The 25845-nt window shown below is 42.0% G+C and overlaps 1 protein-coding gene across 5 annotated transcripts in view; it reads left to right on the plus strand.

Annotated features, from left to right (window-relative positions):
* LOC139344447 (glutamate receptor 1-like) overlaps positions 1-25845 on the plus strand; it is a 65053-nt gene that overhangs the window by 22902 nt on the left and 16306 nt on the right. For all 5 annotated transcript variants that reach the window (XR_011603170.1, XM_070982627.1, XM_070982628.1 and 2 more), the window contains exons 3-15: positions 1062-1301; positions 11636-11820; positions 14212-14265; positions 14577-14735; positions 15344-15511; positions 15608-15712; positions 16426-16536; positions 16660-16866; positions 18234-18449; positions 18607-18730; positions 18856-18997; positions 21624-21822; positions 21928-22175. Coding sequence is in view for 4 of the 5 variants with exons in the window: in XM_070982627.1 (XP_070838728.1) it covers positions 1062-1301; positions 11636-11820; positions 14212-14265; positions 14577-14735; positions 15344-15511; positions 15608-15712; positions 16426-16536; positions 16660-16866; positions 18234-18449; positions 18607-18730; positions 18856-18997; positions 21624-21822; positions 21928-22175 (2158 nt within the window). In the remaining variant the exon portion in view is untranslated. The remainder of the gene's footprint in view (positions 1-1061; positions 1302-11635; positions 11821-14211; positions 14266-14576; positions 14736-15343; positions 15512-15607; positions 15713-16425; positions 16537-16659; positions 16867-18233; positions 18450-18606; positions 18731-18855; positions 18998-21623; positions 21823-21927; positions 22176-25845) is intronic.

Genomic DNA, 25845 nt, shown 5'->3' on the forward strand with positions numbered 1-25845 from the left:
CTGGCAGCACGGCACTGACTGCAGTTAAAGTAGGTTTGAGAAAGTTATGACAGTCCCACGTTTGAGCTCTTTAGGAGTTTTGTGTTTTGGTTGTGTTATCTTAGAATTATTAGGTGAACACAGTGTAAAATACATTTACAGTCTAAAGCCTCAGCTAGTGGCTGTGTGAGGCTGTAATGCTCATTATAAAGAAAACCAAGCTGTTGGATAAAATTTGAGGTCTAGAATTAGTTTTTGATCACTTGCAGTTGAAGTGAAGTAAATGTAATAATTGGCCAGATGTTGGTGTCAGAACAAAGGTCTCTGACAGCTGATGTTATAAGTGTTTATCATGTGAGTATCAAAGTGTTCAGAGACGTGTGATTATGTCACCATGTGTGATTATGTCACCATAATAATAGTCTCGAGTGAGCAAAGATATAAACAATGAGCTGCAGAAATATAAGAAATACATTTTCTCTATACATTTAAGCACCATTTATAATATTTGTTGTAATGGTTGTTCTTTTCTGTACAGTTTAAACATCATTCATTTGCCACTATGACCATGTGAATCGTTTTTGTCAGCTAATAGCACCACTGGCTGCACAGCTAACTGAGCTAACAAGCTAATGGCAGCTGGTTGCGACAGCCAAAGATGGCTACAGCAAAGAGTACAGTGGGCAGCAGTTAGCAGTCACTCCGGTGATATGCTGCCCCTTGTTTGTTTGGAGCAACCTTCGAGGCCAGCTGTTCCTCCTTTAAGTAAAACATTCCCAGACTCCAGCTTCTGCGTTTTACCTTTTTAATATCAATACCTTTGAAGTTTTGTTAGACAAAAGAAGACATTAGAAGACTACACCTTGGCATTTTAGTAGATTAAATGATTAATCAAACAGTTGCAAAAAGTAGAAGCTCTAACCTCAGTGAGAAACACTGTGGTCATATAGTACACTGAGTGAAGTGGCACATACTCGAAACGTTTATCAGTTCAGATTCTGTCACTCGCTGACAAGTGATGAAACAATGAGTTCTGTTTTAATAATCCCCTTTTCTTCCTCCTCCTCCTCCATCTTTCCCAGTCTGCTCCCAGTTCTCAAAGGGCGTGTACGCCATCATGGGTCTGTACGACCGGCGGACGGTCAACATGCTGATGTCTTTCTGCGGCTCTCTGCACGTCTGCTTCGTCACGCCGTCCTTCCCCGTTCAGACCAACAACCAGTTTGTCCTGCAGCTGCGGCCCCAGCTTCAGGAGCCCCTCATGGCTCTGCTGGAGCACTTCTACTGGACCAGGTTCGTCTACATGTACAGCGCCGACTCAGGTGAGGACACAAGTGCCCTGTGATACAGCACGTTATTTTTCTATGCGTCTTAAAGATTTATGTTCGATGGCAGCATTCACTGGCAGAGCAGGAAGTAGTGATGTTGATGCAGAGCAGTGTGAAGTGAGGATGTGTTGATCTCGGGGTCATGGCCGGGTGTTTGTCTCATCGCTTGCAGGTTCACTTCGTGTCTCATAATAACAGTTAGTGCTGAGTCTTTTTCTTACATGGCCTGACCCAGTTTTAGTACAAATAAAAGCAAATATTGGGGGTGTGTGATTACCTGTACTACATGGCTGATATGGAAAAATATGTTTAGTGCACATTTCCACAGCAGCAACAACATCAAAGTCATCAGACTTTATTGCTCTGCTGCTTTGAGTTTCTCTTTTTAACAGACAGACTGATGTAGCTCGCTGAGGAATTCTAATCAGTTCTACTTTGACATTTCTTCATTCAAAGTTAAGCTCCGATAAATAAAATGCAACACTTCCATCAGATGTTTCGTAGAGGATAGGATTATGCCCTTTGACCTTCTGGTAGGCTTTTAATTTGAAATATCTGATGGAAGTGTGGAGTTTAATTTACAGTAGCTTAGCACAGATCAAAAGATGAGCAAAGTAGAACTGACTGGAATTAGCTACTGACAAAGTGGAATAAATTAGAAATGAAGTCCTGTTTTCATGTAACTGTTTCAAATAAAGACCTGGATAGAGGCAGCATTTGAGAAATGAGGTAACTTCACAGGAAGTGATGAATGATGTTTAACTCACGTTTCATGTGCGTCAGTGTGAAAACATTTTTGCTTACATTGAAAATGCACATAAAAGCATGTGGATGGAAACACGCTTAAAGAGGGAAAGAGGCACCTGAAAAGAACTGGAGACAAATAAAAACAGATTCATGCATTTCAGCTTGTCCACCTACAGTGGTGTTTTTTTACCTCCACCTCTTCAATCCCAGATGTACAGAAAGTGCAGAAAAGTCACCAAATGTAATGACAGTGTTTGGCAGGAAACTCTCAGACCCAGTCTTCATCTCTTGCTGTCTGTCACTCAGAGAAGCTGCCTGTGCATTGTGCACTGAAAACTTCCTCTGTGTCAAACTTCACCTCCAGCTCTTTAATTCAAAGAAACAAACACACAAACAAACTTGGAGAATTAGCAAAAAGGGCAGTTAGTTCTGTCATTTCCCCCCTCTCATCCGGGTCTAGTGTCTCCCCACGGCCTGTGATCTGACGTTATAGTCCATTTGACAGTTGGTGGCAGACTCTGTCTAATCTTATTGCTTTTTACATCTGCCCAGGAACCATCGGTAGAAGTCTATCCAGTGTAATAGTGCGTAACTGTCTGCCCCGGCGGTGCAGTCTGTCTAATGTTATTGCTCCTCAACATCTGCCGAGGAGACATTAGATATTTGTTGGAGGCAGAGGGCTTTCCCGAGGCTGAGAGCCTCAAACACAGCTTTGGTTTATGTCCCCCATCAACGTCTGCACATCAGCACACAGTGCCCCCGGTGGCGATTTCAGAGAACGATCGATAAACACTCTTTTAAAAACAAAATAAAAATAAACAAAATTAAATGTGCTAACAGCTACATTTTATTCAAAAGAAGAAAGTTGGCACCAACTTTCACAAGCCAAACACCTGTTTTGAGTTGGTCACAGAAGAAAACCATGGAGGAGGAGTACCTTGACTCTTTGTACGTTACTTGACTCTTTCCGTTTTATGCTCCTTTCTTCTTTCTCTTGCTTATTTTAAGTAATATTACTCTCATTTTAGCGCTTTTTTTCTTGTTTTGAGAGCTTGTCTTTTGCAGTGTATCCTGTCTCGTCTCCCCTCCTCTCTGGTTTCCTCTCCTCTCCTCTGCTGAGTGTTGTTGAGTGTCTATTTTCTGCTTGGTTGCTGGTATATGATTGGCTGTAACCGACTCTGTAGTGTGTGTGTGTGTGTGTGTGTGTGTGTGTGTGTGTGTGTGTGTGTGTGTGTGTGTGTGTGTGTGTGTGTGTGTGCGTGCGTGCGTGCGTGCGTGCGTGCGTGCGTGCGTGCGTGCGTGCGTGCGTGCGTGCGTGCGTGCGTGCGTGCGTGGACACTCCAAACAGATGCGTACAAGATCAACAACCCAGCCATTTATTACATAATGAACTTACAATCGTGCTTTGACCTTTGTTTCGACACACACGAAGACACATGAACACACACATACATATAACGAAATGATCATCCCTGACTTATCCCATAATTATTGTTCTGTCTCGTTGCCATGGATACAGCCTTGCAGTAAAACCTGCTCTCTGTGCAGTGACTGACTGCTGGAAACATACAGTAGTTATAGTGAAGTACAGTACAGTGTTTTCACTCTTTCATCCCTCCCTCCTCCTCCTCCTCCTTCTTCTTGCTCTTGCTCTTTTTGTTCTTGTTTTGTCATCTTGTCATCTTCTGCTTCTCCTCCTTTTCTTTAAGCTTGCAGTTCTTGTTGTTTTCTTGGGTCATCTTCTTTCCTTTTCCTCAGTTTGTCTTCCTCCTTTCCCTCTTCATTTACCTCCTCTTTCTTCTTGTCGTCCTGATTTTGTCTTCCTCCTCCTTCTCTTTGTGTGTTTTAGCCATTCTACTTCAGAGTGAAATATCTCGACATGTATTTTTTGGATTACCTTGAAGTTTTGTACTGTCGTCTGTGGTGTACTGTTGTACTGCTCCGACTTTTCCTCTTGCTTACATTTTTTTTCTGGATGCCAATCGGCTGCAAACATTGCATCAAACAGCCTCATCTCATCAGTGTGGTTGCTTGTTTGGGTCCTCCCATTCCTCTAAAGGATGTGATACTCTGCTTCAGAGACTCGTTGCCATCAGCTGAGTGGAGTCACATTTATTTTTAATTTTGTCCTTTTAGGACCAGGGCAAAAAAAACCTCCACAGTGTTCATCATCAGCTGGTTCATTTTCATAAACAATGCTTGGTGACTGTCTTGGATTGGACTCTTGGATGGACACCAGGCTCTCCGGCTTTAATCATCAGTACAACAGATGAACAGCTGTCTTCGAAATATCAGATTCTTTGTTAAAAATTCTAAGGTACAAGAAGTCGTGCTTACTTTAGAGGACTTACATACCGCTGCACGGTGGTGCAGCAGGTAGGGCACGTGCCTCACAGCAAGAACGTTGCCAGTTCGATTCCTGGGTTGGGCCTTTTTGTGTGAAGTTTGCATGTTCTTCCCGTGCATGCGTGGGTACTCCGGCTTCCTCCCACAGACCAAAACATGCTCTTTAGGTTAATTGGTGACTCTAAATTGTCCTTAGGTATGAGTGTGAGCGTGAATGGTTGTCTGTCTTGTGTGTTGCCCTGTGATCGACTGGCGACTGGTCCAGGGTGTACCCCACCTCTCGCCCGTTGACAGCTGGGATAGGCTCCATCCCGAAAGGGATAGGCGGTATAGAAAATGGATGGATGGACTACATACCATCTGTGATGACGCCACTGTCACTTTGTTTGCCATGAATTCTTGTAATAGTAACCTTGAGTGTTTGTTTACATAATGCAAATCTGAAAGTTATAGATGGTGTAAATCCTCCAGTAACACACAAAGTTCATGGACCTATGTGTGAACTAGAGTTGGGCGCTATCCAAATTTTGATACTGTCAAACTTTCCCCACATTTTCTCGGGGTATACAGTATTACCGTGACTAATTAAAAATCACTTTGCAGGAAAAAACGTTGCTAATGTCTCCTCCTGGTTGTTTACATAAAAAGGAGGGGGTTTCTAGATTGGAGGGAGAGCTCTTCATGCAATAACCTATCTCTGGGGTTACTTCCTTCTGGATCGTCATTGGTGTTTCTATGGTGAATGTGGGCGGGTTGCTGAGCTATTGATCGGCGTAACCACGCAGTTAGTTTCACTGCTGAGTCTCATGAACGAGCTGAGCGCTCACAGAGGACTCTGCTGAGCAGCTCGAAGTGTTATTTTACTGTTTTATTTGCATTTCGTCCTTTTACGAGAGCTAAGAACAATAGCAAGCAGAAAAAAGGCTGAAAAAGTGTTTTCAACAGAGGAGTTTCTCCGCATGCTTGGACAGGTTAACGGTACTCTGCCCAGACGCGCCCATATGAGCGCCTGGACATACCTGTGTCAAAACACCTGTAAAACTGCTCAGGTTCTTTTTGTAGCATGTACTTTTGCACAGTCACCTTTTTCTCGAACTTCAACCAGATACATTGAATTATTATGTTAGACCCCTATAGACCTATATGCGCAGCATTTTTTAATAATGGTAATGAAACTGATTTTTAGATACCACGGGATACCTTATTACCGGATTACCGCCTGATCCTAGTGTGAGCAGTTGTTAATGACGCAGCCTGTTGGATACATGAACACATAGAAGTATATCTCCAGTCTTACTGTCCTTCTCTCACCTCTTCTTCCTCATCATCTGTTCTTTGAACTGTCCAGAGGACTGAGAAAGCTTTTGCATGTTCCTCTCTTCCCTGTGCTGCACTTTTATTTTGCTCTTTTTCTTGTCCTCTTGCCTGCTGTCAAGGTTCCCTTAAGCAAGGCGTTGAATCTCCAGTGGCCAGTGTGGCTGAACTGGACAGCACAGTGCTCAGTCAACCCTTCCATTGATTAAAAACAAAACGAAACATCGGACGGACAGACAGACAGACAGGCAGGCAGGCAGGCAGGCAGACAGACAGACAGACAGACAGACAGACAGACAGACAGACAGACAGACAGACAGACAGACAGACAGACAGACAGCAGCTGCTGAGAAAATAAACCAGGGAGAGGAAAGCATCAGCTCGCATGAATAGAGGCCATGTGTAATTGAACATGAAACTGATTTTTGTGTGTGTGTGTGTGTGTGTGTGTGTGTGTGTGTGTGTGTGTGTGTGTGTGTGTGTGTGTACATGACATGTACCTTTGCACACACACACACACACACACACACACACACACACACACACACACACTCAAAAATACACAGTTATTTGCACCTTCATGCAGCAGCACAAACATTACCCTGAAATGGTAGGAGAGAGAGAGGGACAGTTTATTTTTTCCCAGTGACTTATTTTTTTCATCATTATTATTATTTTATTTTTCATCAGCACTTTAGATGTTTTTGTTTTGATTTTGATGTCTTGGTGATTATTATGTTCTGGTTCTGAGAAGTTAAAATGACACATTAATATAACTTGACATGACTCAAAGCAAATCATGTCTGAAGCTGACAAAACATCAAATCCTTTAGAGGAGTACACATGAATATTATGATGCTAACATGCTAATATTAGCAGGTATAATCTGTAGCATGGTCACCATCTTAGATTAGCATATTAGCATCCATCCCTCTGATCTGTTTGTTCCATCTCTCTCTCTCTCTTTCCCTCCCTTGTTTCCTATCATCTCTTCACTGTTTCTATCACAAACAAGCAAAAAACATAAACATAATGGTTTCTTGTAAAACTATGGCCTCATCACTGTGATGATACCTGTAAAAAAACGACTTCATGGAACTCCAGTTTTGGAGTTTCTTTATGGAGCACTGTTACTTAGCCATACTTTTGTCATTTCATTTGACCCATGTTGGCCCCGTGTTGGCCCTGTGTTGGCTCTGTGTTGGCCCCGTGTCGGCCCCGTGTCAGCCCTGAGTCGGCCCTGAGTCGGCCCTGTGTTGGCCCTGTGTCGGCCCCGTGTTGGCCCCGTGTCATCCCCGAGTCGGCCCTGTGTCGGCCCTGTGTCGGCCCTGTGTGGGCCTTGTGTTGGCCCTGTGTTGGCCCTGTGTCGGCCCTGAGTTGTATCAAACAGACAGACGTGTTTTAATGAGCGTCTGAGGACAGATGGAGGCTGATGCTGTAATTCTCTGTAAGAGCTCTGCAGGGAAAAAGGAGAAAAAAAAACACTGGGAATGATGGAAACATACTGGAGTCTCCTCTCCTCCTCCTCCTCCTCCTCCTCTGTATGTCTCCACTTTGTTTTCCTCTGTTCTTGTCATTCATTGTCCTTTTAGTCTGTCCTTTCTTTCTCTCTTCCTCTCATCTCCTCTTCGCTCCTCTTTGCTCACCTCTCGTTTTCTCTCCCCTCCTCTCCTCTCTCAGTGCATTAATAGTAAATGCATGCAGGATGTTTATGTAAATTATATGCAGAACGGAGAGCAGAGTAATGTCTATATTTATAAAACTTCTCTCTCTCTCTCTCTCTCTCTCTCTCTCTCTCTCTCTCTCTCTCTCTCTCTCTCTCTCTCTCTCTCACACTCTCAGAATTAGTGACTGGCTCTCCTTCAGTGTGGGTGTGCTTCTGTATCTCTAATTGAAGGTTATACATTATCATTAACACGAACTTGACTTGTTTTGCTCAGTGTGTGTGTGTGTGTGTGTGAGACACTGTGGAGAGCTACTCCTTCATGGCAGCTGTAAACGCTGTGTGGATGCTAATGAGCAGTTACCTATCAGCGTTCCTCATATAATCTCTCGTCACATCGCAGCAAAGTATCCACGGTGTCCATTTTTCTCCTTCCTCTACCTCCACTCTGTACCACGCGCAGAGAGGAGCGAATCACTACATGTCCAGAAGTATGTGGACAACTCAAAATTGCAGCCATATGTGATGTCATGAAATTAGCCAGTGTAAAATATGCTGTTAAATGAGTCTTTTTTTTGTTTTATTGTTTGTGCAGCAGGTGAAAATAGAGCTAGAGTTATTTTTGTAGATTAGTTAATTTTGATACTACACCTCTGTGTTAAAATCTTTGAACATGATGCAAGAGTACTTACTATTGTTGACAGAAAAAAATGACTTTACCAAGGACTCTGCTGGGGCTTTCGATCATCCAACATTTTTTCTCGGTCCCGTAAAGTTTTCTGTAGACAGCGTTCATCAGCACTCCCGTCAGAAATTATGTGATTTTGATCTGATCTGGAATTTTAAGATGTGCTGCCTTTTGTCTTTGTGTTCAGTTGTGAAAAGTACAGTTGCAGTTGTGTTGTGTAATTGGGTTCTCCAAGTTCGAGCAACGGAAGGCCACACACACACACACACACACACACACACACACACACACACACACACACACACACACACACACACACACAATCTTAAAGACTTTTTCTGCTCTGACTTTGAGACACGCTGAGGTAATAACCCTGGAGGAGGTGTCGCTGTGTGTGTGTGTGTGTGTGTGTGTGTGTGTGTGTGTGTGTGTGTGTGTGTGTGTGTGTGTGTGTCAGACAGTATCTTTGAAGTTCCTTTTTCACTGTGTCTCTCTGTTCATCTCTCTCCAGTCTTTGAAGTCTATCTGAATTTTGCTGACTTGTCTTTTGAACACAGCGTGCATTTGTGTGTGCGTGCGTGCGTGCGTGCGTGCGTGCGTGCGTGCGTGCGTGCGTGCGTGCGTGTGTGTGTGTGTATACTATAAAATGCTGATGTAATTACTCTGCGTGTTGACTCATAGGGTTTTAAAGCAAAGTAAAATGTGGAATTGTGGAAACGCACAAGAAGTCATTTAAAGATGCATTCAGTGGTGGTGCATGGATCTGTCGTGAGTCTGACTTTAATGCAGGAGACCAGGGCTGGCGACTGAAATGTCCTGAAAGTCCTGAAAGACTTGTTTTTTTATTAACAGTTACCACCATCTTATGTTAGTGTTTTACCACAGTTATTTGTTTTAACCAGGATCTTTCTGTGATGGCCATGCGCAGATATTATAGTGAGCAAAAAAACTGAACATATTTCAGAGTTTTGGTCCAGCATGCTACCATCTTATAAAGGTGCTTGATGTCTTAGCAGTCAGTTTCCTATTTGCGCAACCTGCAGACTCAGAACAACATGATCACCACATTAGAGTCGTGTTTGTGTCCACCTGATGAATGTAAGTCCAGTGTTTACTTTGTTTTTTCCACCAACTCCTGAGGGAAATATTTAGCTGCTAGATGTTCCTCTTATTTCTCCAGTTTGCACTCCCCCATAAGCCCCATGTATTTGGTCTATTATTTTGTTTGGTACTGAGTACGTGAAGTAGGTTTATCAGTGCTTGTTTGATGAAAGCAGCCGCTGCAAACACTGAGACTGGCACAACCAAAACTAAGAGCTAAAAGAGGCTAAAAAGCTCAGAAGAGCTGCAGAGTTGGTGATAATTCCCTGTTTTTGGTCATTCTTTTTCATTCCACCACTTTGGTCAGGCTAAAGTATCTCAGAGAGATGTGAAAGGTGCTTTGCAGTCTTACAAAGCCATTAGCATGGCTGTAGAGTCTTGTTTCTTCCTGCATCAGGTCTTCCAGGTTTGATCATGAAGCCAAGCTGGTGTATCATGTTTCTGCTGATGGTCTGACTGTGTGAGGTCAGGCTTCTCTGCCTAAATAATGGATTAGAGCTCAGGAGAGAGGCAGTGTGAGAGATAAAAGACTCTGTTCAGTTTGCCCTGGAAAGCTTCTCAGATAAATCTCATCTGAAGTAATTTATCATCACCAATATTTCTTTTTTCTTATTCAAATCATACCACTTAAACAAAAATAAAACCACCAGGAGTCTGTGGTGTTTCAGCGTGGAGCAGCTTTGTGAAGGTAAACCTGGTTCAAGTCCAGCCTGAGGCAGACAGCAAACATCACACGAGTTTGGTTCCACTGAAAGAAAAACAGCTTGACATTCAGCTTGAGAAGCCACTGCCTCTTCATATCCACCCCTTAGTATTTCACATGAAAAAGGCTCAGTGGTGGTTATGTGTTCGCCAGCCATGACCAACAAGGCAGACTGTGATGAGCAAAGTTTCTTTGAAAAGTCAGACTGAAGCGAGATGAAATGGAAAATACAGACATCTAATTCAAATGTTGCATCTTGTGGTTTGAGCAGACGTAGATGTGTGAAAAGAAGACGTTGTGGTTTTAGTGGCAGCTGGCGTTGGAGCTTTAGCTCTAAGCTGAGCTTTGTGCTCATCGAAGGATTTTCAGGTTTGAGCTCCGTCCAGTCACTGTCAGCTAAACCCAGCTGACCTCAGGATGGACTGGTGACTAGCTTGTTAGCTTAACAACATACAACGTGAAACACTCTGTGGTTGCAGCTTCTCCTGTGATGATTTTGTCGCTTTTTTAGGTTTTATATTGGTCATTTGTTTTTGTACTTATTTGAAATTCTCTTTTTATTTGGACTTAACAAGGCAATATATATATTGATAAACCTAAATATATAACATGAAACTTTCAGCCCTTTGCAAGCTAAACACTCACTCAAACAGCCTCACATCAGTGTCAGGGGCCACAATCTCTGAGTTAAACTTTTGTGTATATCAAATTAAATATGTTAACCTTCTGTATGTAATCCTGTATGCAGAGCAAGTATCTCATGAATACAGTGTGTCAAAGTCAGTCAGCTTCAGCTGTTATTTTAACATGTCTGATGTAATCAACACAGACATCTCTTTCTCAGGTTGGAGCTCCAGGTTGTGAACATCAATTAGGCTGCCGTTCAAACTTGTTTCAGCCTTTTCGGACAACAAGGGCAGATCTCAACTGAATCTTTGACTTTTACTTATTTATAACTTAAGCTGCTTTCAAATGTTGAAAGCTAAATCAAATTAGATTCAATAAAATGCTGTCAACCCCCAACCGTAGTCTCGGATGTACTTAGCAATAATATCCTCCGTCTGAGTCCAGATGGGCCCTTGCTACATCTCTGTTTCACCATGGCAACAGATAAAAACACTGCAGGGTGGACTTAGGTCAGAAGATACGGGAGCATCAGTGTCTCACAACAAGATGCTCTTATTTTATTGAGACCCATGTTAGAATGTCATATATATACAAAATTAGATAATAAACTTTTCTTTTTGTCACAGCATATCTGTAAATAATGTTTTATCTTGCAAGTTTCTCATTAAATACATGCTTGTTAAAACAACAAATACGTTTGGCTGTGATAGCATATGGGCTCATCTGCTTCAAACCAGAGAACGAAGAGACAAGTGAATTCATTAAAAAACATGAATGTGTCTTAATCACAGGTGAAATGTCCTGATCAGAGCTGCTGTCTCTCCATTCATAATATCATCTTACCATGTCCTCATTAGGGCTGTCACAATCAGCTGGTGGATTTATTGTCTTTTTCTGTTCATTATATGTCCTATGAAGCAAAAAAATATGGTCTCATGCGAGCTGAAACAAAGCCAAGCTCTTTTTCCTGTGCTCGTCTTTGTGCTTCGGTGCTATTTATTCCAACATTTCCAGTAACATTATCCAGATTTCCTTCCACGTCACGCAAATTTTATCTGCATGTATAGACAATTGACAGAGGAACATGCAGAGTCAGGTAGCTGATGAAAGCACTGATTCACATGTTATTTCTCTCTCAGGTCTGTTGGTGCTGCAGAGGATCTTAGACACGGCGGCAGAGCGGAGTTGGCAGGTCACCTCCGTCAACTTGGACGCTCTTACAGAAACAGCCTTCATCAAGCTGCTGGCGGATCTGGATTATAAGAAGGACTTTCAGATCATCATCGACTGCGAGCTGGAACGACTCAACTCCATCCTTAACCTGGTAAAACACTCACTGATCCCAGTGTGACTAACTTGCATTTGACTGATTTGAACGAAAATCTTTGTTAAATGCAAATAAGCTGATCACGTATCATGTACAGTAACTCTCAAAGAGAAAGTGAATTCCCCATAAATGTTGAGTTATTACTTGAGCCTCCATAATAAATCTGTGATAGAGGTCGAACTAATGATCCATTGATTTGTAAAAGGTTAGACAAGAGCTGTTTGTTTTCTGAGCTGTCTCCTACACTCACACCTCTCATGTCCGTCCTGGACCAACACCCCAAAACAGATAAACTTTGAGTTAATTTGTGTGTGCATTTGTGATTTTTGCTTGTTGCACGCTGTGCTCTGCGTCTTCAGAGCAGCAGAATGGAATTCTGCTGAATATTTTTACTCCACGGCTGCAGCTGCTTTCACAGTGTTTTGATTTTAATACTAAACTCTTTGATTTCAGTTTCATTGATAATTGACTGACACCAGAGGAAGTTGGCAAAAATGGTGCTTTTGGATAATTATGGAATAGGTTTGTAAGAACCACGGGGATGGACAGCAGCAGCAGAGAGCACAGGAAAAAAAAGGATGTGTGAACTCTGGCCGGGAACCAGCCATCATTTGGGAAACTCGTCTTCCTGCTGAACTCCAGCTGGCTGACAGAGGCTGAAGTATCAGGTGGTGATTGGGATCTGTGAAATGAAGCTGCTGGCTTCGTCTGAATTTATTTTATGTTTAGTTTCATGTTGCCGGGCTGAAAATATCAGGTGGTACTCAGCTCGACTGTAGTTTGACTTCATTTGGTTCATTTAGCTGAATGTGAGTGTCAGGTGGAGCTTTGGATCTGCTGGCTGATGATGTTCAGCTGAGCTAACAGCTTGATTATTGAAGTGGTTACACTGTTGGTAAAAATTGAAGCAACAGTGACAGATTTTGGGCTTTCTGAAATTTGTTGACATGACAATTAACCAGAAAGAAGAAGAGGAAAATTAAGACTATGTTCAGTGACATTTAGATGAACAAAAGCACTGGTCAAAACTTGTGAACTCTCAGAAAGGTGTACAGTTCATGTTCACATTTGAAGGCACCGAAAGCAACAGAATTATCAAACAGCATGAAGACTGTGCCGCAGTGCTAGCAGCTCTGAGAGGCTGCACTTAGATGCAGCAGTGCTTTAGCTAATAGCAGCATGCTAACATGCTCACAGTGACAATGCTAACATTTTGACATTTAATAGGAGGAATGTTTACAATCTCAGTTTAGCCATGTTAGCATGCTAATATTTGCTAATTAATGCTAAACACAAAGTGCAGCTGAGGCTGATGGGAATGTCTTTAGTTTTGCATGTGTTAAAGATAAGATAAGAAATTTCAGGTATTACAGCAGCAAAAGTAGATAACAAAAATAGAGGGCATCAGTAAAAAGGACATTAAATATCAAACCAAACAATATAAACAAGGAATAATGAAATATGAACAAACAATACTGATATTGCACATTGATATGAATATGAACAATCAGTTTGATCAGAGACCAAAGTATTGGACAAATTAAAATGTTATTATAATTAAATTGCCATAACAATCCATCCAAGTCCTGCTGTGCCTTCATGAAGCCTCACAGACTGAGTTTCAGTGGACTTTCTTACCCGCTGCTTTTCTTTTTCTCACATCCTTTTGGAGCGCTGCTTTTGATTGGTTGCTCTGCGTTAAACCCCAACAACAAGAAGGAAGTGGCACAGAGGATAGGAGGCAAGAAGAGGAGGTGGATGTGAAGAGGATAGAGGGATCGAGGAGGAGAACTGTTCAAATAGTTTTTTCCTCCCTCCGTCCTCCAGCAGCAAGTAGTGTTCAGCACCGCAGACCAGCTGTGTTAGTGAATGTTCATCAACTGATGCTCATTAGGAGCTGGACATGAGAGGGAGCCAGCACCTGCTTCCTCCTCCTCCTCCTCCTCTTCTGTCTCCTCCTTTCCTCTCCACAGCTGTTTCCCTCTCCACCTCCTTCTCACCACCTTCTCTATAACCTCTCTTCTCCCTTCCTCTTCTTTCTCCTCTCTTCGCCCTTTCCTCCCCCTCTCCTCCTTTCCTGTCCTCTGTTAGTTGACTCATCAATCTGAGGAGACTCCCCCCCCCCTCTTTCCATCTCTTCCTGATAGCAAAGATGGGCAATTAATTCCTCAAAGACAAATTTGAATCTTCCAATTGGCAGCTGTTTGAGAGACTCTCTCTCTCTCTCACACACACACACACACACACACACACACACACACACACACACACACACACACACACACACACACATGCAGATGAATGTGTAATGGATGCTTTTCATCATCATTAGAACCATCAGAAAAATGTAATTAGCATATCATTTACTCTGACTTCTCTCTCGCTCAGATTGCAGCTCAGAGAAGAAACTTGAAGAACTACCATTACATCCTGGCCAATCTGGTGAGTCTGTGTACTGGAGGATGATATTGCGATTGCGATATGAGTCACGATTTAAGTGGAAATGATAATTTTTGCATTTCATTTTTACTGAAAGACCAGAGCGTCTCTGTAGCTTCATAATGTATGTTGTGACACATTTTGTCTTTATAAAAAACTGCTGCAGGTACTGCGATTGGCCAAACAGTGATTTCAGTAATATTTTGATGAAGTGCTTGGCCATAGTTAAGTCGGTGAAATTGTGTGTGTGTGTGTGTGTGTGTGTGCGTGCGTGCGTGCGTGCGTGCGTGCGTGCGTGCGCGTGTGTGCGTCAGGGCTTCATGGACCTGAACATAACAGAGTTTCAGAAGCTCGGGCCGAATGTGACGGGCTTCCAGCTGGTGAACCGGTCTGATCCAGCTGTGGAGAAGGTCAACCAGGACTGGCTGGACTTCGACAGCAAAGACCTCAAACTGGCCCGCAGGAGGCTCAGGGTATACACAAAGAATATTCAGAAACTTAAATAATTCAAACCTTAACCTTAATTTAAAAGTAAAAATCTGTTTTTGGATTAATATTACTGCTGCATTAATGTGTATGTTGCATTTTACTGCTGTAGATGTTTATAATTGAGCTAAGTTGAACTGCTGTTTGACTGTTTGGTAGTTTAATTGATAGCAATGCATCATATTGTATAAGATCATACTGCTGCTGTCCCGTGAGAAACACATATCTCTAAAAAGTCAACTTTTAATGAGCTCAGAAAAACAGCCTCTTTTCAGCTTTGTGATAAGGCAATTTCCAAATAATCTGAGAGGGTTTATAGATAGTTTATTTAACTTAAGAAGCAGCAGAATTTTCTCAATCCATAAAGGAACATTTAATCCTTAAAAAAAACATGCAAAATCAACAGATTTGGAGATATGTGGTTTTCACTGGACAGGAAAAAAAACAGTAATATGAGTAAGTAAAGCTGTCAGACAAATAATTACTGAATGCAAATACAATGAATGGTCATTAAACGGCTGGTCATAAATAGCATCAATCATTTATCAACATCGTCATTTCATAAAGTGCTGCTGAACCTTACGGTCATCTTCAGTACACAGGAGCTCTGACCTACGATGGCGTCAGCGTCATGGCGACGGCTTTTCAGAACCTGCGGCGGCAACGGATCGACATCTCTCGCCGTGGCAATGCAGGGGAGTGTCTGGCAAACCCTCCCGCCCCCTGGGGACAGGGCATCGACATACAGAGAGCACTGCAACAGGTCAGCAAAGACACACAAATATACAGCATCCACACATTAATCACTGATGCAAGTGCTGCAGAAGTCACAGTGTTGTGTACGTGTGCGTGTTTGCAGGTGCGTCTGGAGGGGCTGACGGGTTGGGTTCAGTTTGATGAGCGAGGACATCGCACCAACTACACTCTGACTGTGATGGAGCTCAGCCACACCGGACCCAGGAAGGTGCTGCTGCTGCACGTAGTTTTCCTTTGTTGGATGAGTTTGTGTGGAGTCACACTCTCGGAGTCAGGAGTCGGCAGGTTTTCGCTACATCAGCTCATTTCAGTGATTAGCTCCCTCTTCTCTGATTAAAGGTGTGATCATCAGTGAAATCAGCTGCTGCAGCACTTGTTTGGTATGAAAACCTGCAGACTCTCAGCTCTCTTTTAAAACCCATCAGACAGCACAGTATTATAGTATGAATTATCATTGTAATAAGGGACATAATTGTGCTTGCTTTGTAGTTTATGAGATGACACACAGAAGCCTCAAATGCACCATTTTCAAGCCTGGAAGTTAGGTTTAGTGTTTACTGCATCTTTATTGGAACCAGTTGCTGTGCAGCAAATAACCAGCAACCAACACAGCTCACTGTCTGACCAAAACAGAAGCCACAGAAGCTAAACTCAGGAGCTACCAACTTACATTTAATTACACCCCTCATATCCTCTGCTGAGTGCTGAGTTTTGCATTTTGAAAAACTGATGTATCCTTGTTTTTCTTCAGTTGTGAAAAAAAAAGCAAAACAAAAACTAACAGACAAGGAAAGCAGCTGCGACTGAACCTACGGAAGAAAAACACAGATTAACAGAAACAACGCACCTGTCAGATTATAGCTGAGACACAGAGCAGAGTCTGAAGACTTGTGGTGTAACTCTGCTGCTGTGTGTGTTCAGATCGGCTACTGGAACGAGAGGAGAGGCTACGTGAACACAGCTGTCTACAGGCCAGTTGTGGAGGAGTTTTATGGCCTGCAGAACAGGACATATGTAGTCACCACCATACTGGTAAGACTGGGAAAACATGTTCGCAGCTTACCTGGTTTTAAATTTAAATTAAATTGAATAAAAAAAGTGCTGTCCTTTCAAATCCAATACATCTAAATCTGACCGCCGTCTGTCTCCACACAGGAAGCTCCATACATGATGCTGAAGAAGAACCACGAGCAGTTGGAAGGAAATGACAAGTACGAAGGTTACTGTGCTGAACTGGCCTCAGAGATCGCCAAACACGTTGGCTTCGTCTACCGGCTCGAGCTGGTGGGCGATGGCAAGTACGGCGCCAGAGACTCTGAGACAAAGATGTGGAACGGCATGGTGGGAGAGCTGGTGTACGGGGTGAGTGTGACCAGACCTCAACCATTCAGTCACAGTTCTCTGAGCTGGAAGCTACAACTTTACTGAGAGTGAAATTTTAAAGTTAGCCTACCTAAAAGATGCGGTCGGTTATTCTCCATTTCTCTTTGTTTCAACAAATACAATGAAAAGACCCAAACCAGCAAAGTGTTAGTCTGACTTACTGACTGTGGCTCTCTAAGCTCATTGGTTCCTTCAGAAGATGTAAATCCTTAAAAACACGTCATAAATGTACAAAAAAATAAAGCAGCAATGCTTTTTTGTAATACTGGATTATTCTTCTTCCCCAGGAAACTAAATATTTTCAAAATAAGAAGGAAATGATGTAGTTCTTGTTAAACTCGGGGGTCACTCGCCCTAAGTGCTATGAACCACTGCCACGTAGTGCTGAATTTATTCACTTTTGATGTGAATCAGTCAAATCCAGACCTCAAGCAACATGTAAACACGAACAAAGAGTGAAAAGGAAAAAATTATTATATTTTTTTTTCTCAAGTAGATATTTACGCCAGAACATCAAGACCAGTAACTCTAATCAGCACAAATGTTCATGAACAAGTTGTACATGTTCGTAGTTTGTAAAGTTGTTTTGAGAACATCGACTGGAACAAACAACAATTTTGCAACTTGGTAAAAAAAACTAAACAGGAGGGTGCAGACAGACACAAACTTCCCTACAGAGCAAATCTGACAGACTGAGCTCGTGATCAAAAAAATGAATAAATTAATAAATGAACAAAAGGTTTTTTAATTGATTTAAAAAATGAAAAAGACTCCATTCAAGGGTTACAGAATGCACCATAAATGCACAGAGTAAAAAACAACATGCAAATGGAAACAAACATACGGGATATGATGTATACTGTATGTTCTTCAGCTGAACATGTTTTAACTTTATGAACAGAAGAGAATCAAAAGGAAATGATGATGGAAAACACACACAAAAGCACAAATACACACATACAGACCAGTCACTGTATGTAAAGATGGTCGACATGACAAGTCTTAGAAACAGGGTGAGGAGCTCGGGGATCTGGACGGAGCACAGAGGAGAGCTGCTGCTCATTCATGTCTGAAGTTGCCAGTTGACGTGGTTCAGACATCTGATCAGGATGCCTCCTGGGCATCAGGAGGAGACCTGAGGCAGACCCAGACCTCACTGGAGGGGTTATATTCCTCATCTGGCCTGGGAATATGTTAGGATCCCCCAGGAGCAGCTTGAAAACACTGCTGGGAGAGAGACATCAGGACTTTCTTGCTCAGCTTGCTGCCCAACCCGACCCCAGATAGCAGAAGAAAATGGATGGATTATCAGATTTGTAAGACAAATTTTCTCTTCCTCTCTGCAGAAGGCCGACGTGGCGGTCGCCCCGCTGACCATCACTCTGGTGCGCGAGCAGGTGATCGACTTCACCAAACCCTTCATGTCTCTGGGAATCTCCATCATGATCAAGAAACCCACCAAATCCAAACCGGGCGTCTTCTCTTTCCTCGACCCGCTGGCCTACGAGATCTGGATGTGCATCGTCTTCGCCTACATCGGAGTCAGCGTGGTGCTCTTTCTGGTGAGATGGAGTATCTAAAGAATACTTCGTGCGGGCACGTAGTTTGGCGAAGAAAATGGCAGAGGAGGCGTTTTACTGCAGAACCAGTACTTTCACTGCTGATACTTTAACTGAGCCTACATGAAGCTGATAGTACTTGTGTCTCTCTGTGTCTCAGGTGAGTCGTTTCAGTCCTTATGAATGGCAGGGTGAAGACTCTGATGATGAAGATGAAACTCTGCCCTCCTCTGCCTCTCGACGAGCTCTGCCAGCTTCATCCTCTGAGCTCTCTCACTCTCCAGGTATCTCACCATCATCATCATCATCATCGTCATCACCATCATCTAGGCTTTTTATCTTGTTTATTTTAATTATTGTAACGTGAAATTTGGATTTTCATCTGTTGGTTTTCTGTTTGATTTCTCAGGGTACTCCCAGGCTCAGGTCCAGAACCAGAACCAGCAGAAGGAAAAGGAGACTGCAGAACACACCAATGACTTTGGGATCTTTAACTCTCTCTGGTTCTCACTCGGGGCCTTCATGCAGCAGGGCTGTGACATCTCCCCCAGGTAGGACACATGGACAAACGCAACACCTGTGTGTCAAACAGTGATGGAAAGTAACTAAATGCATTTAGTCAAGTACTGTACGTGAACCTGCAGCACGGAACTTTTGTCTCCCCCTTGTGGCAATGAAGGTACTTACACAAACACTGTCAATGTGCTTATGACGCCATCAGCTCCTCCATGCAACTGGCCGCTGTAGCTACTCCGTCACTAGGCTTGCTCCTCCTTCAGCTCTGGTAAAACAGTCGTTGCTGGTTGAAGTGAAACACATCACTCCTAGTGGCCAGAGTGGGAATGTCACCACAGACCCCAGATTTAAAAACTCCAGCATACAGTCAGATAGTGATGGGCTTCATCAGCTCTGTATAAACTCGTTTGACAATTTTGAGGTACTCGGACTTTACTTGATTATTTCGATTGTAGGCTGAGATAATTTAGAAGCTAGAAACTAGAACTCCACCTTTACCAGCTGCAACATATAAGTGATGAACACATAAATACATCATTGATTATAATGCAGTATTATATTATATTATTCTGAAATGGTCCATTCTTTATAACGGGTACTTTCATTGACCCTTAACCCACAAACAGACAAAATGTCCTCACAAACATGGGAGTACAAAGGCAGACTGAGATACACAGATACAGGAACATACCGTCAGTGATGTACAGCACTTATTAATGTAGACATATCATCACACTCAAACACACACACGATGTTATGAAACATACAATCCTGTGTGACGTGCTGCCGAGTTCGTTGTATGTTACAGCCGTGTGAAGGCCTGAGGCAGTTTCTATTCTGGATCTACTGCACTCTGTCTGTGTGTTTTTGTTGTTTTGTCAACGTATATGTGTGTGTTTATATATGTATGAGTGTGTGTGTCACTGTGTGTGTGCTTTGATTGCTTTTTCAGAACCTCATTAAACCGATGCTGTAGTCAAACATCTCCTTACAACATACATTATTTACTGTATGTGTAGCATGCAGATAGCGTGTGTGTGTTAAGACAGCTGGTCAATCTCAATCATCATTCGCTGCTTTTTTCTTTTAATCATTTTTAATAATTTGGAGATTTGGACTGTTGATTGGACAAACCAAACAATTGTGAACGCATTTATTCCCGTTTTCAGATTTTTTCCAAACTAATCAATCGATTAATGGATCAACAAATTAACTCCAACAGTAAAGTCCTGCTTTTACATTTTTCTGCATTGAGTACTTCTACTTTGAATACTTTAAGTACATTTTCCTCAATATACTTACATACTTTTACTTACATATTCAATTCAATACTTGTAACAGAGTATTTTTATAGTGTAGTATTAGTACTTTTACTTGAGTAAAGGATCTGAATGCTTCCTTCAACACTGCAGAGAGTGTATCATGAAGTCCAACTGGACTCGTGTGTGTGTTAACGCTACACATCACACAGGGTCACCTTTAGACGAGCTGGTTAGGACCGGAGGAGTGTGTGTGTTTGTGTGTGTGTTGGTGTATGATGCGATTTGTGTGAAAGTGTCGATGTGTTTGACCCTGATGTGAGGTATGGACGCCTGTGTTTGTGTGTCCCTGCAGGCAGAACCGCCTCTCCTTTATTCACTTGTCACACCTACTCTAGGACATAAAGAATAAGAGTAACTCGTGTGTTATCTGTCCAGTGATTCAGCAGAGAGCACATGTTGCTACTGAAGCCTCTCTGGTGGGTAAAAACAGCAAACATTCTTTGCTTTCTGTCATTGAGAACTGAATATCTGCACCGGTCATGGATGAATTTTGACCCAGTGGTGATACCAGACAAAAGGTCATGGCACCACCAAAATCTTTCGGGATCATCCTCTTGGGACTATTATCCATATCAATGCTCAAGGTGATATCAGCAGCACTCGTCAAGATTTAATGCCTAAAACAAAATGTTGGATCCACAGAGAGGCAGACGAACCAACCAAGGTCACCTTCATTAGGCCCTGTTTTCATTGGGGTGTTTCATCAAGGTTCATTAAACCCTGCAATACAGAGTCATTAACTATAACACTACAAACTACAGAGATCCATTGAAGCTACATTCAAGAATGGAGGGTGATAAGAAATCATCATCAATCATTATCTCTCTCTTTAAAATATTTTGAATATTTTTATACGTTTTCTCTTTGTGTGTAACATAGAGGAGGCTACAGCTTTAACCTTGCTTCTAAGGAATTGGGACTTGAAGAAGACACAGACGTGCTGCCTCTGAACCTTTGCTGTAAACACAGTTTCAGTCTTTTCTCTCTTCAGCTGCAGGAAGGTTACAGTCTGCATAAATATGATCTTATGTTTGCCGACGATAGAGCCAAGTAGAAGCATAAACAGATTAAGCTGTGGCGCAGGTTGAAAAAACGTAAACACTATGAACATGCCTAAAGTGGTACTCGGTCCTCCTTCATTGCCACCTTTGAGGTACCCTTGAGCAAACTACTTAAACTCCAGCTGCTCTAATGGAGCTTCTCAGCAGCCCACAGTCCAGACTGTGTAGCGTGAGCACAGTATTCAGACAGACAGCATTGCTCTCAGTGGGACTATCCTGAGTAAATAATGAAACCAAGCTTGCGATTCATCTGCTTTCTCCCTCCTCATTCTCTCCAGGTCTCTCTCAGGTCGAATCGTTGGAGGAGTTTGGTGGTTTTTCACCCTCATCATCATCTCCTCCTATACAGCCAACCTGGCAGCCTTCCTCACTGTGGAGAGGATGGTGTCCCCCATAGAGAGCGCAGAGGACCTGGCCAAGCAGACAGAGATCGCCTACGGGACCCTGGACGGAGGCTCCACCAAAGAGTTCTTCAGGGTGAGGGCTCTTTGTTCCTTTTATGTTGTCCTACATACCCAGTAACATGCAATATATGATACCCTAATAATCTTGTTCTGTCTTTCCTATCTGTTCCTTCTTTAGCGGTCAAAGATAGCAGTTTTTGAGAAGATGTGGTCGTACATGCGGAGCGCAGACCCTTCAGTGTTCGTCAAGAACACCAATGAGGGTGTGATTAGAGTCAGAAAGTCGAAGGGGAAGTACGCCTACCTGCTGGAGTCGTCCATGAATGAGTACATCGAGCAGAGGAAGCCCTGTGACACCATGAAAGTAGGAGGCAATCTTGACTCTAAAGGCTACGGAGTGGCCACACCCAAAGGATCGCCCCTCAGGTACACTCTGAATCTCTGGACAGGGGACGGTGAATGTGGGGTTAATGTTGGTGTCCTGTTTTGTCTGTTTTTGTGGGAAATTAGCTCAGTCAAACCAGACATGTGCAAACACAATTAATTGTACCAAATAGTGTCAGCAGGTTGATCCACGTCATCAGCACGTTGCACATGTCCAATTATTAAACTCGGTGTCCTTTTAAAGAGAAATGTTCTTTCATAAGTTTTGTTCTCATGGTTTTAAATCAGATTTAGATAAATGGATTAAGAAGTAAAAAGGAGATTTAGTCAAACAATGGGACATGAACCAAACTAAATTTATATATTTTAAACCTAAAACGATTGTAGAATTGTAGAATATGGCAGTGATCTGGGATCTAAGCAGTGGTCTCTGATGTGCAGAGGTGTGGACTCAAGTCATGGGTGAGATCACTTCAGATTCACTTTGACCTTGTTAACAAAGTCTTTTGACTAAATGTGGATTTAAGCCTCATGTCTTGAAATAACTGAATCCCTTTCCATATTCAGAGGCAAAAAAAATGCATTATGACTTGTTAGGGACTTTAAGCTTGAAGTTTAGCGCTTGTGACTTGACTTTGGACTTTTAGTGAAGAGCTAAAACTTAACTAATACTTGAATAACACTGACTTGGTCCCACCGCTGCAGAGCAAGGAGCACTTGTTCACACACATAATTAAAATCAACCCACAGGACATGTCCAAACTGATGCGTGGAGTCCTTGGATGAGGGCTCAGAGCATCCAAGTGTTAGAGATAACAACAAACTTTGTGTATTTTCTGTTTACTCCAAACATTTATATATATGAAAACATAAGGAGTAAGCTCACCCTCACAGAGCAGTATGTCAGATTTGGGTTTTAGACTTGTTTACTGTCTGTGTGTTTGTCTGTCAGTCTGTCTGTCTGTCTGTCCGACTGTCAGTCTCTTAATCTGTCTGTCTGTCTTGTCTCTCTCTCTGTCTCTCTTCCTCTCTCTCTCTCTCTCTCTCTCTCTCTCTGTTGTTTGTCTTTGTCAATATGTGTGTTTTTCTGTCTGTCTGTCTCAGTGTTTCAGTCTGTCTACCTGTTTCTGATCTGTCGGCCTGTTTACCTGTCTGTTTTCGTGACATCTCTTCAGCCTGTCTGACTGCCAGCCTGCCTGTGTCTCTGCCTCTACAATCATCCTCATACTGACAGTTCTATCTATCTATCTATCTATCTATCTATCTATCTATCTATCTATCTATCTATCTATCTATCTATCTATCTATCTATCTATCTATCTATCTAAGGGCATTGCGCATTGCTGCTGTCAGATAAAACCTCCCATTAAATAACAAGGCTGCCTCATTCACGTTTGTTTGCTTAATAGTTACTGAATTAAATATGAATTTCAACTGAATCAAAAAGAATGATAGATGATCCTGACTCCCTAACAATAGAGAAATACACTGTACTCTCTGCAGCACACCCTGAAATCACCCAGAATCACCACAGTAAGAAACCATACAAGCACCTAGTAACCACTGTGTGATATCCTTGCAACCACCAGGTGTACCAAAGCTCTCTAGCAGTCACACTGAGCTGTCTAACATCCAACCTAGATAATGATGGAGTACATTTACACAAGTGCTGTCCTTAAGTTCAATTTTCAGGTAATTGTCCTTTGCTTAAGTGTTCATCAAACAGTCTGATGTCACACAAAATCCACGTAGCCATGTGATGGCAACCATGCAGAACACCAGTACAAACAGCAGCCACCTAGTCATGCCTTACAGATCATTAATTTTCTTTATTCATTCCTCATTTCTCTGGTTCAGTTCAAGTATGTGGAGGTTCAGTTAGTCTGAATATTTGCTGATCGAATTAGTTCATATATGAACATGAATCAAATCAAATCAAAACTAAATAAAAATCTAAAAATCTTAACTCAGTTGAACATGGATTTCATCAAAACTGGAATTTGAGTGACATTATTTTTACCTGACAGCAGCATTCGAAAGTCATGTTCTTCCCTTTCAGTGTTTCAGACATCAGTGGAGTTTTCCATGTTTTTATCAGATGTTCTGTGAGAGAACATCTTGTTCTCATTCTTTCTGCTTCACATCAGCATTTTACAGCCAACCCAGAGTCAGAGCAAGTAAATTACTCCAAAGATGAGATAAGCACATGCTGAATGTCAAAATTTGTGTGTTCTTGTATGTTACGAAATTAATCACTGGAAAAAGTGTGTGTGTGTGTGTGTGTGTGTGTGTGTGTGTGTGTGTGTGTGTGTGTGTGTGTGTGTGTGTGTGTGTGTGTGTGTGTGTGTGTGTGTGTGTGTGTGTGTGTGTGTGTGTGTGTGTGTGTGTGTGTAGGCTCCATTCACATTCTTCTGCCTTCATAGTGAAATGGTTTTCGGTTTGTGTAAAACAAATTGACAGGTGAGAGTTGCTGGTAGCTCTGCTCTATACAGTTCATGAACAGTGACTTAAATTCACATTTTGGTGGAAAAAAAAAAACAGAGGCATTGAAGTCATGTGCCTTTGTTGACTTCTCTGTCTTTATTCATGTGCATGGTGTTGAAAGCACAAAATCGTTAACCATTTTTGAAAGGAGAACAAAGAGGTTTGATCAGCTGCCACTTAATTCCTGAACACCTTTACAGTACACGTCAAAAATAGTACGTCACAAGTTCTAGTTGAGCAGACTCTTTACTCTGTCTCTGGGTTGAGGAGCTCTCAGTACTAACAGCTGACAAGTCAAATACTTCATTTCACCACTTCCACTGATAAAACTACAATCATCTGATTTCCGCTCATATGGCTGCTTTGTCTGCTGTTACGGAATCACTGTTGCAGAATGACATATGGTGACTGTTCAAAGTAGATCATTTGGAGAGTATTGTTCCAAAATGACAGTTACAATTTCTAATGGATTGATTAAAATAGATAATAAGCAATGTCAAGAATATGTAGTGTTAAGTTTTACTCATACTTCTAGTCCAGGTGAAGCAGGCCAAATGTAAACCTGTTTATTGGCCAATGATTGACAGCAATGGCTTTGATGGTGTACTGACTAACACCTGATTGAGATAACAATCCCATAATTTGGTCATTGAAAGTTGGATTGCTGCACTGTTATGGCCAACCACCATTCTGACCAAAGTTTAATGGTAACTTCATTTGTGTCAAGAAATACAATCTATTTTAGTTTTATGCCTCAATTTCTTACACATCAGAACAGCTGTTCCTGGTTTTATTAAGATTACAAATTGATTGTTCTTTAAAAAATGTTGTTGCATTAATGCAATCATTTTTGAATTTATTCAAGTTTCAACTGGACTATTTATGCTTTACACTGAATTGTTATTCATTATTTTAACTAATGTATATTTTATACACTTAATGCACTGTAGAACAAAACTCTTCTTTTGCTGTTGCAGTCATTAATTATTGTGTTTGTCCCTTTTATTAATTCATGTTTCTTTGCCATCACCATAGAAACATCACCTACCTTACTGCCAATCTATAGCTTTGATCATCACTGTTATGTAAAAGGGAACAACAGGCATCTTGTAGATATTTCTGTGTTGTGCAGGGGAATACCATATGGTAGGAAATTGGCACAAGTGTAAAACACATTTTGCCACCCACTTCCCTTTATTACACCTGAACTTGTTGTGTCAACATGTTC

The sequence above is a fragment of the Chaetodon trifascialis genome, chromosome 16, assembly GCF_039877785.1.
Source record: "Chaetodon trifascialis isolate fChaTrf1 chromosome 16, fChaTrf1.hap1, whole genome shotgun sequence".
NCBI lineage: Eukaryota > Metazoa > Chordata > Actinopteri > Chaetodontiformes > Chaetodontidae > Chaetodon > Chaetodon trifascialis.